The sequence below is a fragment of the Chiloscyllium punctatum genome, chromosome 37, assembly GCF_047496795.1.
Source record: "Chiloscyllium punctatum isolate Juve2018m chromosome 37, sChiPun1.3, whole genome shotgun sequence".
NCBI classification, from domain to species: Eukaryota; Metazoa; Chordata; class Chondrichthyes; order Orectolobiformes; family Hemiscylliidae; genus Chiloscyllium; species Chiloscyllium punctatum.
In genome coordinates, this window is record NC_092775.1 from 9794510 (window position 1) to 9813359 (window position 18850).

Sequence of the window (18850 nt, forward strand, 5' to 3'; positions counted from 1 at the left end):
GCAAAATTGACTATTATTTCCTATCAGAAGTATCCCCTTGCAAAGGCTGATGTGATTCATGGTGAACTCTTACCCAGATGCAGAGTGAATGCTGCCCATTGCCTGGCACTAGCAATGAACTCCTCTCCTTCCACACACAGGTACCGTGTACTGACTGTTTGAGATCGCAGACGATTGAACAAAGCCACCTTGGAGCCTGAAGGGATACATACTGGGCACAGACGATTAAACAGTGAATACCTTGTGAATGGAAGAGACTGCATCCCAATAACACACCCTGAACAATTAGAAGGAGGTGCCTTTGAGTACAGTGTTTCACAGAGATTGGGGCAGCACATTCACATCTGAATGGGTTCTCTTATATATTCTTTATCTCAGAGCTATACCGAGGTGACAGTAGCTTGTATAAATATGTACCACGGTTTTGTTCACAGCACTTTAACATGTCTACTCCACGCTTCTAGTTGGAATTTCTGGCTCTTTTCCCACTTTGTTCACTTTCCCCTGAGTCCACACCCAGGCTTAACCATTCAAGTGTAGTGAGCATCAAGAGTAACCAGACTCTCTCAAATTGAGCACTGAAGAATTGAACATGACGATTTCAAGTCTCACTGTCGAGATTTGGGCTGACACTCCAATGGGGTACTGAGGGAATAGCCCCTTTTCAAAATATAGAATATACCTCAAAAATCAACATTTCTCATCTCACCACTGACTAGACCCCAAGGTGACAGGCATTCAGGGTGAAGGGGTTTTGGAGAGGTCACGGAATGACACAATAAGGAAACCATTCAGCTCATTGAATCTGTACTTATTTAAATAACTTAAAAATAAAATAAGCAGCTAACTGTTGGGGATTCAGAATTGATGAGGCTTCAATTAACTAAATACTAGGGATGTTGCCTCCTTGTTTTAAGATAATTGCGGTGCAAAGATTTGGAGGTGATTTAATTATCTGTGACTTACAAAAAAAAGGGAAACTCTTGCGGTAAACTGGCAGTGTCCCTACCTCAGATTCAGGAGGTCTAGGTTCAAGTTTCACCTGCCCCAGAGGTGTGTCCTACTGTATCTGAATAGGTTAATTAAATTATGTACAAAAAAGAAACTGGGATTTCTCTAGCACTTTTCTTCATGTTGTCACTCCTATGAATAAAGACAGGAGTCAGTTTGTGCACAGTGAGCTCACAGAAACGATAATGAAGTTTTTTTAAAAAGTGGTTTTGTCTGAGTGTTAAATATCGGTCAGGTCAGTGGGGAAAACTTTCCGTTTGTTCTACAAGGTAGTAACGTGGGATTTTTTACATCTACCTGAAAAGGCAGTTGGATGTTTGGACTTGATGCAGCCAACTCGTCCAACAGCTTGCACCCCAACAGTATGACAGTCTATTAGTGATCCGTTGAAATGTCAGCATCACTTTTGGACTCAGGATCCCGGAGCTGGATAGGACCTTGTGATCTTTTGACTCAGCCGCTCACCCAGTCCCATCTCCATGAGAGAACTTTCTAATTCCTAGTCTGCTGCTGTGAAGAACACAGTAATACTGGACTCAAAACATTAACTCTGTTTCTCTCTCCCCAGATGTTGCCAGATCTCATAGTCTGAGAGTCACACAGCATGGAAATAGATTTTTTGGTCCAACTAGTCCACGCTAGTTCAGTCCATTTTCCCAAACTAAATTTCCCATTTATTTACTTATCAAAACGTCTTTTGAAATTCTGAGTTTCTCAAGAACTTTTCTGTTTTAATTTCACTTTCTAACTGACCACTTACCCAGTGATACTTACAGTCTGCATTCTTAATAGAGTGCTTCTTCTGGGATGGCTTTGAAATAACCTTGATGAATTTACTGTAGAAGGTGCCAACCTCTTGGCCAGTTCCAAGGAAGAGACTGAAAACAATCCGAAAGTGTTTGCGTTTGTCAGCGTCAGATATGTACAGCGCTTTAGCACAACCGAATTTCTGTAGGTAAACAAAATCCACAAAACTCAAGTGTATAATTTTAAAGATTTGGTTTGATTTATTATTGTCACATGTACTGAAAAAGTGAAAAGTATAGTTTGCATACTAACCGACAAATCATACCTTACATAAGTACATCAGAGTAATGGAACAGAATGTAGAATTTAGCAATACAGCTATAGAGGAGGTGCGGAAAAGGTCAACCCGAATATGCGAGAGGTCTGTTTAGAAACTTACAGGGTGCAGGAAAGATTTACAAGGGTGTTGCCAGAGTTGGAGGGTCTGAGCTATAGGGAGAGGCTGAATAGGCTGGGGCTGAGGGGTGACCTTATAGAGGTTTATAAGACCATGAGAGGCATGCATAGGTTGAATAGCCAAGGCCTTTTTCCCAGGATAGAGGAGTCCAAAATTAGAGGGCATAGATTTAAGGTGAGAGGTGGGGAAAAGTTTAACTGGGACCCATGATGCAGCTTTTCACGCAGAAGGTGGTGGGTGTATGGAACAAGCTACTAGTGGAAGTGGCGGTGGCTGATACAGTTACAGCATTTAAAAGATATCTGGATGGGTCACATTACCTGATGAAACCAAACCAAATCAGAGCAACGCTAAACTAGGAGAACTGGCCACACCCCTTTTATTGTACGAGTGTTTATTTTAAAACTTGAAAGCCTCTGCCTGAGACATTATCTGTTAGTTATTATCAAATCAGCACTAAAACCCTTCAACCCCCAAACTTTTCGGAGTCTGTGTTGTTTATGAACCTCTCTGACAAAAAAGCCAAGGACTGCATAGCCTTGTTAAGGAAGCAGCGTCGTCACAATATTATGACCTGATCTGCTTCTATCAGGCAACACATTTCGCTCATAGCAACTCAATCTCCTCACCTATCCTCTGGTTCATTGCCAATCATTTTAAATGTGTGTTCTCAGGAAACTGACTCTCCTGACCCCTGACTCCTGACACTTAGTCTATTGAAACCCTTTGTAATCTTTGAATCCCTGATAAATCTCCTAAACACTCTCCTCTCTAAGGAGACCAATATTAACTTACAGTTTCTTTGTGTAACTGAAGTCTTTATTGATTAATTTGGGAAATCTGACCGACAACGATAAATTGGATTGAAGGTATGTTTCCATGCTGTTATAACTCTATGTCTAATAACAGTGGGGAAGAAGCTGTTCTTGAATCTTTTGGTACATGTTTTTAAACTTTTGAATCTTCCGCCCGATGGAAGGTTTGCCAGAATTGTACAAGGCATGAGGAGCTTCAATTACATGGAGAGAAGAAAACATTTCCCTTAGAGCAGAGAAGGTTGAGGTGACAGCTCATCGAGGCATTCAGAAACATGAAGGAGTTTGACACAGTAATAAAGGGGAACAGTTTTTAATGACAAGAAAATTGGTAAGTTGCAGAGAGTTAAGGTGATTAGCAAAAGAGCCAAAGTGGAAGTGAAGATTGGTTTAATGCAGTGCATTGTTGTGATGTGGAATGCTCTGGAGTGATGGGAGCAGATTCAATCATAATTTTCAGATTGGAATTCTTTGAGAAGTATTCTTTCATTCATTGATGGGTTATAGGCATTGATGGCTGGGCGCATTCCTAATTGCCCAGGAAAGTGATGGTGAGCTGCCTTCTTGAACTGCTGCAGTCTATATGCAGTCATGATTTGACTACTTTATTGATTAAGGATTAGAATCTAACAGAAAGAAAAGTATGGGGAACCACAGCCAGAAGAGTCACGTTTCCTTCCATAGTCCAGAGATGTGCAGGTCAGGTGAATTGGCCGTGCTAAATTACACATAGTGTTAGGTGCATTAGTCAGAGGAAAATGGGTCTGGGTGGGTTACTCTTCAGAGGATCGATGTGAACTGGTTGGGCCGAAGGGCCTGCTTCTATACTGTAGGGAATCTAATCTAATTCTGGGCGTTAGAATTTCAGCGGGATAATAACTTTCGAGAGGGTGCAGAGTAGATTGACCAGGATGGGATCAGGAATGAGGGTTAGGGTTCGGGAAGATCACAATGCTCATCTTACAACAGTATGCTTTAGGGGAGACTTGATAAAGACATTTATAATCATGAAGGGACATAAGGAGGAATTGTATCCACTGGCAGGTGAGTCAGTAACCAGAGGACACAGATTCAGACTGATTGGCCAAGGAACCAGTCAGCAAGTGAGAAAAGTTTATTTTACTCAGCGACCAATGTAATCTGGGGCTCTTGTGGTATAGTGGTAATGTTCCTACTTCTGAGCCTGGAGGCCTGGGCTCAAGTTCCCTTTGTTCCAGAGGCGTATCACAATACACCAAGAGAGACTGATCCGGAATTAATTAAATAAAGAGATTATTGTAATCTGGAATGTGCTGTATGAAGAGTGGGAAACATCCTTTGAAAAGGGAATGTGAAACAGGGGGAGGGGAGAAACAATTTCAAGGTGGTGAGGATAAAGAGACTAATTGCACAGCTCATTCAAATACGGTGGGCGTTCAGTGATTATTACCTTTATTCTATGATATAGGAAGTGAATTCAATCCAGAAAATAATCACTGGGAACCTTTATCGTATTGGTTGGAACTATTGTTTTGAATCTCCATTTCCTCCCCACTTTACGCTTTCATTGTGGACTCTCTGAGGCCACTTTTATTCAGACTGACCAATGCCTCAGTGATCTCCATTATGACAGTAATACCAAAAGCATCCTACAGTCCAAGGGAGTCACTGATTCCCTTTGGAAGGTAGGATGCTTGACCTCTCCAACAGGACACCATCTGGTGGCCAAGCTGAGAGTACCCAAGGAGTTACAATTCCAGATGTAGGTTTGCTCGCTGAGCTGGAAGGTTCATTTCCAGATGTTTCATCACCCTTCTAGGTAACATCTTCAGTGGGCCTCAGGCGAAGCACTGCTGATAAGTCCTGCTTTCTATCTATGTGTTAGTGACGTCACTAACCCAAAGAAACTCAAACATATAAATAGAAAGCAGGACTTATAAGCAGTGCTTCACCTGAAGCCCACTGAAGATGTTACCTAGTAGGGTGACGAAACATCTGGAAATGAACCTTCCAGCTCAGCGAGCAAACCTACATCCAGAATCTCAGCCTAAGCCACAAATCTTCTCAAAACTTGCTAAGTTACAATCCCCCCTGCCCCTGCCACCCTCTTGTGTCTTGGATTATCACAACCCAACAACTCAACCTTCACCACTGAGATTCTGGCATCTCCAGATTGACAACTGATAGCAAAAAAAGGCAAAATAGTGTGGAGGCTGGAAATCCAACAAAAAAGAGAGTCCTGAGGAAGGGTCACGTGACCTGAAACATTAACTCTGATTTCTCTCCACAGACGCTACCAGACCTACTGAGTTTTTCCAGCAATTTCTATTTTTGTTTCCAATTTACAGCATCCACAGTCCTTTCAGTTTTTCAAAAGACGAAGAGTGTTGAAATTACTCAGAGGGTCAGGCAGCAACTGTGGAGAGTGAAACATAATTAATGTTTCAGATGAAAGATTATTGACCTGATCTCTCTCCACAATTAATAACAGACCTGCTAAACATTTCAATTTCTTTGTTTTTATTTCAGATTTCCAAATTGACCTGCATTCATTCACCAAATGGTTGCTGTTGCTGATGTGTGTGTTTGTAAAAGACTGATTAACACATTCACATCAATCTTATACTATTTTAACTGTTTGATCTTTAGAAGGTTTATTTTTGCTTCGAAGTATAGGATAAGACTAAATATGTTTATCTTTAGTATTACTGGACATTTATCAGAAAAATTTAAAAAGTTGAATTTCTCATCTTTGTTTTTAAGTTGCTTCAAGGCTGTGTCCCTCCTTATCTCTGTATCTGTTTCAGCCCTAAAATATCGGAAATAACTACAGTCCTCAAATCCTGGTCCTTTATGTATCTCTGGAATTCCCCATATCTCCATGGGTGGCTGTACTATCAGAGAGTTGCGCTACAAACCATAGAACTGGCCCACCACTAACTTTCCTGTAAAGCCCTGAGTAAACTTCTCCACCTTTCAAATTCTCTCTCTTTTCCGTAAAAGCTATGTTTTGGCCCCCCTTTTGGTCATCTGCCAAGCATTTCTTTATGTGTTTCAGACTAACATGCCTCTGAAACACCTTGGTGCATTTCATTATGTTAACAACGCTACAAGAATGCCATATGTTGTCTGAAAGTGTAGGAGGAAGATGAAGGGAATAGAGGATACAGTTGTAGAGTAAGATAAGGAAAGATAGCAGGAAGCTGGAGAGGAGCACAAACTCCAGCATGGACTGAGGGTGGCACGGTGGCTCAGTGGCTGGCACTGCCTCCTCACAATGTCAGGGATTTGGGATTGATTCCACCATCAAACGACTGTCTGTGTTGAGTTTGCACATTCTCCCTGTGTCGACATGGGTTTCCTCTGGGTGCTCTGATTTCTTCCCACTATCCAAAGATGTACAAGTTAGGTGGATTGGCCATGCTAAATTGCCCATAGTGTCCAGAGATGTACCAGTCAGGTGGACTAAGAGAACTGCAGGGTTACCGGGATAGGGTAGGTTATGGGTATGGGTGGGATGCTCTTTGGATGGGCTAAATGACTTGCTTCCATGCTGTAGGGATTCTGTGATTGGGCTAAATGACCTGTTTCTGTGCAGCATAACCTCCAGAAAAAAGCACATCCCAAAGGGATCGAAGGCCACATCCGATGATTTTAAGACACAACCATTAAAGATTCCAATGGTACCTTGGAGTCGGGCTGTTCTTCAAAGTTGATCTTCATTGCAGCTTCTTGACTGTTGGTAATGCCATCTAACCCCATGTACCCACAGAGTCTACAGCTGGATTCGTTGAGACCACACACTGAAACAAATATTGATGTTGGTAAATTGTTGTGGCCACCTCAACCAAGATGAGATAGTCCAGAAAAAACTCTACCCTCAAACCTCATCCCTCCCCCCCCCCCCCCCCCCCCACAGACACACACACGTACTGGTGCAACTGTGATGACAGTGGAGGAACAATGGCAGATATTTCTGTGTATAATGCAGAAGATGCAGGATCAGTTCATTCCAAAAAGGAAGAAAGATCCTAGGAGGAGGCATGGGTGGCCGTGGCTGAAGAGGGAAGTTAAGAAACACATAAAGTTAAAAGAGAAAAACTATAACATAGCAAAGATAAGTGGGAAAACGAAGGACTGGGAAGCTTTTAAAGAACAACAGAGGATTACTAAGAAGGAAATACGCAGAGAAAAAATGAGGTATGAAGGTAAACTGGCCAAAAATATAAAGGAGGATAGTAAAAGCTTTTTTAGGTATGTGAAAGGCAAAAAAACGGTTAAGACTAAAATTGGGCCCTTGAAGACAGAAACAGGGGAATATATTACGGGGAACAAAGAAATAGCAGAAAAATTGAATTGGTACTTCAGATCTGCGTTCACTGGGGAAGACACAAGAAATCTCCCTGAGGTAACAGTGGCTGAAGGACCTGAACTTAAGGGAATTTATATTTGCCAGGAACTGGTGTTGGAGAGACTGTTAGGTCTGAAGGTTGATAAGTCCCTGGGGCCTTATACCAGGGTATAAGAGTACTCAAGGAGGTGGCTCGAGAAATCATGGCTGCATTGGTGATTATTTTCCAGAGATCGATAGATTCGGGATCAGTTCCTGCAGATTGGAGGGTGGCTAATGTTGTACCACTTTTTAAGAAAGGTGGGAGAGAGAAAACAGGAAATTATAGACCAGTTAGTCTGACCTCAGTGGTGGGAAAGATGCTGGAGTCTATTATAAAGGATGAAATTACAACACATCTGGATAGTAGTAACAGGATAGGTCAGAGTCAGCATGGATTTATGAAGGGGAAATCATGCTTGTCTAATCTTCTGGAATTTTTTGAGGATGTAACTCTGAAGATGGATGAGGGAGATCCAGTAGATGTAGTGTACCTGGACTTTCAGAAAGCTTTTGATAAAGTCCCACATAGGAGGTTAGTGAGCAAAATTAGGGCGCATGGTAATAGGGGCAAAGTACTAACTTGGATTGAAAGTTGGTTGGCTGACAGGAAACAAAGAGTAGTGATAAACGGCTCCATTTTGGAATGGCAGGCAGTGACCAGTGGGGTACCGCAGGGATCAGTGCTGGGACCGCAGCTTTTTACAATATATATTAATGATATAGAAGATGGTATTAGTAATAACATTAGCAAATTTGCTGATGATACTAAGCTAGGTGGCAGGGTGGAATGTGAGGAGGATGTTAGGAGATTACAGGGTGACCTGGACAGGTTAGGTGAGTGGTCAGATGCATGGCAGATGCAGTTTAATGTGGATAAATGTATGGTTATCCACTTTGGTGGCAAGAACAGGAAGGCAGATTACTACCTAAACGGAATCAACTTAGGTAAAAGAGCAGTACAGAGAGATCTGGGTGTTCTTGTCCACCAGTCAATGAAGGTAAGCATGCAGGTGCAGCACGTAGTGAAGAAGGCTAATAGCATGCTGGCCTTCATAACAAGAGGGATTGAGTATAGAAGCAAAGAGGTTCTTCTGCAGCTGTACAGGGCCCTGGTGAGACCACACCTGGAGTATTGTGTGCAGTTCTGGTCTTCAAATTTGAGAAAAGACATTCTGGCTATTGAGGGAGTGCAGCGTAGGCTTACGAGGTCAATTCCTGAAATGGCAGGACTACCTTACGCTGAAAGACTGGAGTGACTGGGCTTGTATACCCTTGAGTTTAGAAGACTGAAGGGGATCTGATTGAGACATATAAGATTATTAAAGGGTTGGACACTCTGGAGGCAGGAAACATGCCAAACCAGAGGACACAGCTTAAAAATACCCCGTATGACCATTTAGGACAGAGATGAGGAGAAAATTCTTCACCCAGAGAGTAGTGGTTGTGTGGAATGCTCTGCCTCAGAGGGCAATGGAGGCCCAGTCTCTGGATTCATTTTAAGAAAGAGTTGGATAGAGCTCTCAAGGACAGTGGAATCAAGGGTGATGGAGATAAGGCAGGAACAGGATACTGATTAAGGATGATCAGCCATGATCATACTGAATGGTGGTGCAGGCTCGAAGGGCTGAATGGCCTACTCCTGCACCTATTGTCTATTGATACACTGAAAGTGGTGCAGTTAACCCCAGGGATTTCTAGAACATTCTGTCATCTTCCCAACACAACTTGGTTTGAGACAATATTCCAGGTGGTCAACCAGTTGCTTCACCTACAATTCCAGAAAGATCATGGCAAGGCAACAGCCTTGGGAGCACATGGGGCTTTAGGTTAAAGCTAGTGACAGTGACCAAAGAACTAGAAGATTTGATAAATAGCCACCATAGCCACCGATCAAAGGATACTGAATCTTCAGGGTCAAGACTCACCTCAATTTAACTGGCAAGTTGCCAATGAATAGTTCGAAAATCATTTCTACAGCAGCCTTCAGTTGTTACAAAAGTGGGCTGTGGCTGTGGCGAGGGATGATGGCAAGAAAATGGGAAATCCATTGGAAGGCACTGCTGAGCAAGTGACATCTTAAAGCATTGGAGCACAGAGATTTTTACAGCAACCCTATTCTAGACTGAGCAGCACTGTTTGAGGGTGGAACTGTTTAATTTGGAGCTAACAGTCTAGGTGACAGTGATGTTGTGTTAGAGTTCAATCGGGGAGCCCAGCTCGATGCTGAAACACTCAACTCACATGTTGCTGTCTGAAGCCATAGGTAGCAATCGTTCTAATGTGCTTTCCATCCCTTGGCTGACCAAGAATTGTTCCCACACGTATCACCTTCCACTGGCTTCTGCTGGAAGGATTTACAAATTGATACTTGTAATGTTTAGCCACCTTCCCCAAGCTTCTGGAGTGGAACTTGAACCCAGAACTTTGAGATCAGGGGCTGGACACTACCCATTGCACCAAAACAGCATAAGATCCTTCTTTAAGTGTTTCTTCACAAGGCTCTTGTCTGTTTCATCCACTCTTTATCACAACATTGATTCAAATATTGAATCCACAGGGCCATGAGGACTGTAAGCTTGTTTACTTCCATATTTTTCAAGATGACATTGTCAATTTGATAAACGTTGATAATTTTGATAAACGTTGCTCACTTCACACCCACCCTTGAGTAAAGCAAACAGCAAAACCATGAACGATACTCAGTAATCGTTAAGTAAAATGTAATTACTCTTCCCGCAGAAAATAACCTGACATTATAAAGGAGAGCCTGACTCTTGATGGAACTTAGCAGGATATTAACTTTCCTGATTTTATCCAGAAAGTTTTGTAAGAGCCTCCAATGCATTCATCAACATCTGAATACACTCTGAAACAGTTTGGAGCTAAATTCATGTTCCTAAAACAGACACTTGCACCAGCATGGATGTAATGTAGGAAAAATGTCTACTGCTATAACAACTATCCAAAAATAACGTCATTGTAAAAGCAGTTATCAACACCCTCTTAAAGCTTTGGGTTTAACTCTTATTTACATAAATGCATTGCCAGCTTGTACATTTAGTGCAAGTCTGGCCTTAGCACTGCTCAGAATTTAAGATAACTCTAAAAGACACCACAGACATCTCTTCTCTGGTAGTACAATGAACTCACGATTTGCTGGCCAGTTTCTAGTCCTAGAAACAAGATGAGGCCATTCAGCCCCTCAAGACTATTCCATCAATTTACCATGGTTGGTCTGTCTCTCAACTCTCAACTCCAGTTCCCTGCCTTGCATCCACATCTCTTGATAATCATGAGCCATCAAAAATCTCTCTAAACTAATTGAAAACATCATTAATATCTACAGCATTTTTCATGGTAACATTCAGAGACTGTTCCAAACTTCCACTAGCCTTTTGATGAAAAAGTATTTCCTCATTTCACTCCTGAAAGATGTTTGAATGGACATTTCAATGGACAGCGGCTGGAACAGGGATGAGCCTTTTGAACTTTTATTTAAAGAGGGACCTATACAATTGAAGGGAGTCTGATGGTGCAGCAAGTAGTGTACCCACCTCTGAGCTAGGGGTTCTGGGTTTGAGTCCCACTCCAGGACTGGGTGGCTAAGGAAGGCACATGTGCAATGTGGCAAAACCTGTCAAGTATCAAGCTGCAAATCCTTCCAATACATGCAAGTGGTAAGAATGGGTAAAATTCCTGGTCAACCATAGGAAGAAAAGAAATTGAAGGCTTTTTAGTCAGTATTTTGATTTATTTGTTTGTGGTATGGTGGGCCTTACTGGCCTGCACTTATTGCCCTTGATTTGTTGCCCTTGGCAAAATAGTGGTGAGTTGCCTTCTTGAACTGCTGCAGTCTATGTATTGAAGGTTCACCCACAATGCCCTTAGGAAGGGAAATCCATTGACAACAATGGGGGAATGGAGATATATTTCAAAGTCAGGATGGAGAGTGGCCTGAAGGTGAACTTGCTGACAGTGGTGTTCCCATGCCCTCATCTTTCTAGATGGAAGTGGTCATGGGTTTGGAAGGTGCTCTCTTAGGAGTCTTGGTGAATTTCTGAAGTGCAGTTGCTATCTATTATTCCAGAATAGAACACACAGCATTTTGCCACGTACACTTGGACTCCCTGAGTGAAGTGTAACACATTATTATCACACCGCCCAGACTGTGAGTCAGATCCCAGATAATTTTCAGCTACCAATCAGCCTTCCACCCTCACCTTTTGAGATGATGTTCTGGATTCACTGAATTTGTAGATTCTCCGTCTTTCTTCGCCAGCTCAGCATGAATCCATAGCAAATAAATAAATTAAACAAGTTCGCATGAACTGCAGTTTTCACTCTGAGCGTGTTGGCTTGAGAAACTAAAATGTCAACATCAAGTGAGCTTTGGTTTTAAGCGTGCCGCGAGAGGAATATAGAAGGACATGTCACTTGCACCTAACTCACGCTATACAGCAATAGCAAGTTTTGATTGTGACTGAAATATTGAATTCTTTTCCATTTCAAAAATAAAATTCATTCTAATAATTTTTACAAAAATTATAATTCCCCAACAGCAATACCCTTACAGTGAGGTGTCCAATTGTCTGCATAGACCTTAAGGACCCCAAGGCACACATCAGAAACTACACAAACCTCCACGTTCAGCAATCGAAAGATTAAGTGCACCATCACTCATGTAACACCCCTAGCATACAAACAAACACTGTGTCTCTTTGGGACATATGATCTTGAAATTACAAAGCACGATATTCATTCTTTAGGGGTTTTTTTGTAACTTATTAGTTTGATGTTTGATTTAATTCTATCTCTGATAAGTTACTGGCCAGGAAGTGTAAGTATGAGCAAAAGTAAAGGATTTAAATCTCTCATCAACAAAGGGAGTATTCTTCTGTCTGGTATTCCAAAATCTTACCCCTCCTGCTATCTCTCATTTACCTCTAGCTACAGATCCCGACAAGGCCAGTTCTAATTACAGGATTAGATACCTTGCTGTTAGCCAACAACTGTTATGCTTTAGCCAGGGTGATTTCAAATCAGGACTTCTCTCATTCTTAGCTTAAAACCTTGGCATCGAGTCTATCTAGCAATTCATACAGAGGAAAAGTTCAAATCAACCAGTTTAAGATGAAGGGCAGGAGCTTTAGAGGATTTCAGGAAATGTTTTCCACCGAGAGGGTCATGAAGGTCTAGAATGTACTGCCGGGGTGGAAGGTGAAGCAGATAATATTCACAACCTTTAAAAAGTACTTGGATGTACATGGGAAATGGGGTCCAGTGCTGGAAATTAGGACTAGTGTAAATGGGTCATAGCAGACTCTATGGGCTGAAGGGCCTCTTCTGGGCTGATGACTCTATATCTATAAAGCTAACAATATCCATTAGCATTCTAAATCATCCCATTGCCTGTAGGTTGAGCTTGGCAGACAGCTGATATCTTGTAGACGTGGATTTGCGACAAATTGATAACTCAGGAGCATTTCATGCTCAGGTTGGGAATTTGTACATTGGCAATAACCGGGAAAGTGATCAGAATGCAGAGGAATATTCGGATCGGATCACAGTTTTGCTGGAATAACCGATATGTTTGGCCAGTGCTGATTCCCATGTTTCCAGGTTGAACTGCAATGATGCGGTCAGACAGCGGGTTTGTCGAAACCGGATCAAGATAACTTGTACTACTGCACCATCAGAAAGCTCAAACTCTGTGCCAGCTGTTTTCAGGATAGCTGTTTACAAAAGTTTAAACCAACACCAGCTTCTATGTCAAAGATGGTTGGCTAGCTCGGTTGGCTGGTTGCCGATGCAGAGAGACACTGATAGCGTGGGTTCAATTCCTGCTCCGGATGAGGTTACCGTGACGGTTGTACCTTCTCAATCTTTCCCTTCACCCGAGGCATGATGACCCTCGGATTAAACTCTCCATCAGTCATCTCTCTTTCTAATGAAAGAGCAGCCCTATGGGGATTATGGCAATGTGCTCTTTATCCTATACGGAAATGTAATGTTTCAGAGGGAAAGCGGTCTGACACGTTTTTAATCCTTTGATGAGAGGGTGTTTCTACTTGGTACATTGTTTTTGTGGTTCACCAATATTGACAGGGATTCAGGAAAACCTTCTTTACCCAGACAATGGCCTAAATGCAAATGAGGGGAATATCTCTGAGGGAAGGTAGGTTCACACTCAAGGGGGGATAGAATACAAGGTCATGTTGATAGAGTCAACTGAGGTAGAGTCAATGAGATTCACATGAAGGATAAACATCAGCACAGACTTATTAGGCTGAATGGCCTGTCACAGGGCTGTGAATTCTATAAATGTTTATCTCATTGCAGGTGTTCCTATCAAACAATCCAAAATCAAGTTAACAACTGCAGGGAGACAAACTCAGCAGTCTGACTTGACAATAGGGTACAAGTGGATGGTGTTGAAAAGTGTGGCACTGGAAAAGCACAGCAGGTCAGGCAGCATCCGAGGAGCAGGAGAGTCAACATTTTGGGCATAAACCCATTCCTGATGAAGGGTTTATGCCCAAAATGTCAACTCTCCTGCTCCTCAGATGCTGCCTGACCTGCTGTGCTTTTCCAGCGCCACACTTTTGAACTCTGATTTCCAGCATCTGCAGTCCTCACTTTCCCCCACAAATGGACAGTGCCTATTGCACCAAGATAGTAGTTCAACTTTGGCACACTTTGCATCTAGTTGTGAAATACCCAATGTTGTGCCACATTATGGACACCATTATACAGTGATCCCATGCTCTTCAGCAACTTGATTAAGGCTATTCCCAACTCAACAGCTATCTGACTCTTGCAACCAAACAACTAAGGAACCTTTGTCCTGTCAATCTGAAAGTGAAAGGTCAGCGTATTCATCAACAGGACAAATTATTAAGGGGTGGCATTGTCATAATTTCACTGGATGAGTAGTCCAGACCCCAAGATAATGTTCTGGGGACATGGGTTCAAATCCCATCCTAGCAAATGGAATTCAATGAAAATCTGGAATCAAAACAAATTAGCTTATTTGATTAGGCAGGTTGACCCTGGCTCTGACCCTCCCAACCCATGAGCACTCCTGATGGCCTCCACATCCATTATTGGTTGTCATTAAATCCCATCTGGTTGACTGACATCCTTTCAGAAATCTGTGACTCCAGATTCTCAGCAATGCAATTAATTCTTATCCACCCTTTGGGCAATTAGGGATAGCCATTAAATCTATGCCTTGTTACCTTGTTTGGATTAAGCCTCTGGTTCATTCATCCAGGTCTCTGGATTAATGTCCAGTAACATAACCACTTTGCTACTATACCTCCACGCCTGTCAGTCTAGCCATTGCATGCAGATATTGAAAAACAGATCCTATACAAACACAGTCATTGCTAAGTAAATATCTGGTTAATGTTAAGACTGCCTTACATTTCAGTTGCTCATGTTTGAGTCTCCATCCTGGACCAGTTAGATAGACAGATGGTGGTGGACAGAAAAACCTGAACGGAATTTCAAAGAAAAAAATTTGTTAGTCACATGAATAGATTGATGTTGGTTGCTGGTATCAGTTGAATGAATTTTTCTTCCACACGCACCAGTTCCCACAGGAAGGCTCTGGTTCCAGTTAACACTAGCCCTAAGAATGTCTCTCTTTAATACTTGATTACGGGAAACCTCCATCACACCAAATAGGAACAGGATTTTACTCCTTCAGCCTGCTCTACCATTCAACCAGATCATGGTTGGTGCAAAGCACTGTTGCACCATCCATCCCTTTGAGCCCCACATACACTCCTTTGTCAAATAACATTGAATATTAATTTAGAAACATTCATGGGAGCTGGACCAGTAATTACTGCCCATCCCTAATTGCACAGAGGATAGTGAAGATTGAAGCACATGTGATAGCGTCACATGTGATTCAGACTAGGTAAGGGTGGGGTATTCTTTCCCAAAAGGACTTTAGTGAACCCGATATGATTTTACAATCAACATGTCACTGTAAGGTTAGTTTTTTATTCCAGACTTCTGTTAAATTCAATTTCACCATCTGCCATGGGGGGATTTGGACCTGCGTCCTCGAACATTAGCCTAGGGTTCTAGTCCAGTGGCATTACCACTATGCCATTGAATTCACTCAAGAGGAGGCATTGAGTCAGCTGCCACTGCTCTCTATGAAAAGAGAATTTTAAATACTCACAACCCTCCACAAGAGAACAAAATTCTTCCTCATCTATCTTAATGGGAGATCACTTATCTTTAAACTGTGGTCCCTTGTTCTATATTCCCCTCTCTTGGGGCACATCCCCTCAGCATCAGCCCTGTCAAGCCCTGCCCCTCTCCTCAGCAAAATCTTACGTGTTTCACAAAGCTCACTTCTCATTCTGCTCAACTCCAATCTGCTCAACCTTTCCCCACAAGAAAATCTTGTCATCCCATTAGGAATTTACAAATCACTCTGTAAGCCATTGCAGTGATGGCTATATCTATGGAATTAAAGGCACAGAAAATGAGTATCTCTGCGAGCTGTGATGTAGACCATAAATACTTCTGTATAAAGTTAAAGTGATACATAAATGATTGGCTTTGGTTTCTTACCTCTTTTCGTTTCCATATGATTTCTGAGCAACCTTCGCGTGTAGAATCAGCACCGTTTGGTCAGGGCGTTGTTGCAGGTATTGGCGGAAAGTGTCACGAGTCATACTGAGCTGGTCAGAGCCAGACCTACAGGGGAATGGAATGATGGCTTAAAGATGATGTTTGATGTCACAGATCTCTGCGTTCATAATTTGTGAATGGCAGTATTATCCAATCATTGTTTTGCTGAAGCCCCATTCCTGGGAATGTTGCAACAAGCAGGGGGTTGCTAGCTGAATGAAGGTCAGATACCATGAGGAAAGGAATAAGGAGGTCTATTGGTCCGGCAGTCCCATAGCATTTGAAGAGCTTTTCACTCATTGTGGGTTAAGATAACACCCCCGTTCTCTAAAGGTTTGTTTCCAAAGTTTTCTCTTGCTTACTGCAAGTGGGGGAAGTGAACAACTGCACAGTGCAAATGTACAGCAAAGTCCCAAAAGGATCAAACAGCGGGGTTAAATCAAGTACAGACACAGAGCAGAATGGGCCAGGAGGCAGTCATTGGCACCAGTTCCAATGTAGTCATCTTTAACTTAGATGCAGGCTCCAAGTGCTCTCCAGCACTGTAAAATCTCACAGTGTAAAAGGAACAGAGTCTCATTGTAACTGCCCACAGCCCACATTTCTTGACCCTTGAAGTTAGAAGATAGTTATTCTTTGAGGTCAGAGAAGTCAGCCCTGATCTTTTTTTTCCTGCGTACTCATTTCTTTTAAGTTTTGTCAGAAGTCACACAACACCAGGTTAAAGTCCAATACTTCACCTGAGGAAGGAGCAGCTCTCTGAAAGCTAGTGATTTCAAATAAACCCGTTGAACTATAACCTGGTTCATGAGATTTTTGACTTTGTCCATCCCAGTCCTACATCTGCATCTCCACATTTTAAGTTGTGTGAGTAATCTCGTAATGTAAAGCCAGGGTTAAACTATCATATGCAGTTCATTCAGATATAACCCAGAGATTAGGATGATTATCCACGACACAGAATCATTCGTTGCTCTTGGGGCTATTTGCATTGTTGCGAAATAAAAAGTAAGTAATGCATCTGAGCTCTTGTAAAGGAAATCTATCTGAATAAGAAAGCATTCCAGTACCAAGGGTCCAGCTCCTTCTGTCAGTTCTCAGTTGAGTGTCACAGGCTGTCAGTTTGATGAAAGCAAGACCAAGTTCTGGAACAGCAACCCATTTGATAATTTGAGTCTGACGTCATTCCTGACACTAATCCAACAAGCATACTATTAACGGACTGGGCCATATTGTCAGATCCTCCCAAGTGTGAGCTTGAACCATTCCAAACTGTTACTTTATTAAACTATAACCATATCATCAAAAGCCACATAACACCAGGTTATATGCCAACAGGTGTATTTGAAATCACAAGCTTTCAGAGTGCTGCCACTTCGTAAAGTGCAGTCTCACTTCACCTGATGAAGGGGCTGCTTTCTGAAAGCTTGTGATTTCAAATAAACCTGCTGGACTATAACCTCGTGTCGTGTGATTTCCGACTTTGTCCACCCCAGTTCAAAACCATCACATCATATCATAGAATGTTACAATACACGAGGAGGCCATTCAACCCATCATGACAGTGGTAAAAACAATGACTGCAGATGCTGGAAACCAGATCTGGATTAGTGGTGCTGGAAGAGCACAGCAGTTCAGGCAGCATCCAAGGAGCTTCGAAATCGACGTTTCAGGCAAAAGCCCTTCATCAGGAATAAAGGCAGTGAGCCTGAAGCATGGAGAGATAAGCTAGAGGAGGGTGAGGGTGGGGAGAAAGTAGCACAGAGTACAATGGGTGAGTGGGGAAGGGGATGAAGGTGATAGGTCAAGGAGGAGAGGGTGGAGTGGATAGGTGGAAAAGAAGATAGGCAGGTAGGACAAGTCCGGACAAGTCATGGGGACAGTTACTGAGCTTGAAGTTTGGAACTAGGGTGAGGTGGGGGAAGGGGAAATGAGGAAACTGTTCAAGTCCACATTGATGCCCTGGAGTTGAAGCGTTCCGAGGCGGAAGATGAGGCATTCCTCCTCCAGGCGTCTGGTGGTGAGGGAGCGGCGGTGAAGGAGGCCCAGGACCTCCATGTCCTCGGCAGAGTGGGAGGGGGAATTGAAATGTTGGGCCACGGGGCGGTTTGGTTGATTGGTGCCAGAGTCCCGGAGATGTTCCCTAAAGCGCTCTGCTAGGAGGCGCCCAGTCTCCCCAATGTAGAGGAGACCACATCGGGAGCAACGGATACAATAAATGATATTAGTGGATGTGCAAGTAAAACTTTGATAGATGTGGAAGGCTCCTTTAGGGCCTTTGATAGAGGTGAGGGAGGAGGTGTTTGCGCAGGTTTTACAGTTCCTGCGGTGGCAGGGGAAAGTGCCAGGATGGAGGGTGGGTTGTAGGGGGGCGTGGACCTGACCAGGTAATCACAGAGGGAACGGTCTTTGCGGAAGGCGGAAAGGGGTGGGGAGGGAAATATATCCCTGGTAGTGGGGTCTGTTTGGAGGTGGCGGAAATGTTGGCGGATGATTTGGTTTATGCGAAGGTTGGTAGGGTGGAAGGTGAGCACCAGGGGCGTTCTGTCCTTGTACGGTTGGAGGGGTGGGGTCTGAGGGCGGAGGTGCGGGATGTGGATGAGATGTGTTGGAGGGCATCTTTCACCACGTGGGAAGGGAAATTGCAGTCTCTAAAGGAGGAGGCCATCTGGTGTGTTCTGTGGTGGAACTGGTCCTCCTGGGAGCAGATACGGCGGAGGCTGCTGGAGGTAGGGTGGGAAGAGGTTTAATCCAGGTAGCTGTGGGAGTCGGTGGGTTTGTAAAAAATGTCAG

General features: G+C 43.0%; 1 protein-coding gene across 1 annotated transcript in view; it reads right to left on the reverse strand.

Annotated features, from left to right (window-relative positions):
• The window catches only part of rbpjl (recombination signal binding protein for immunoglobulin kappa J region-like), a 74505-nt gene that overhangs the window by 13799 nt on the left and 41856 nt on the right, over positions 1 to 18850 (reverse strand). The window contains exons 4-8 of the mRNA XM_072556037.1: positions 15998 to 16123; positions 14828 to 14898; positions 6697 to 6812; positions 1786 to 1960; positions 74 to 211 (exon numbers count right to left, since the gene is read on the reverse strand). Coding sequence (XP_072412138.1) covers positions 74 to 211; positions 1786 to 1960; positions 6697 to 6812; positions 14828 to 14898; positions 15998 to 16123 — 626 coding nt within the window. The remainder of the gene's footprint in view (positions 1 to 73; positions 212 to 1785; positions 1961 to 6696; positions 6813 to 14827; positions 14899 to 15997; positions 16124 to 18850) is intronic.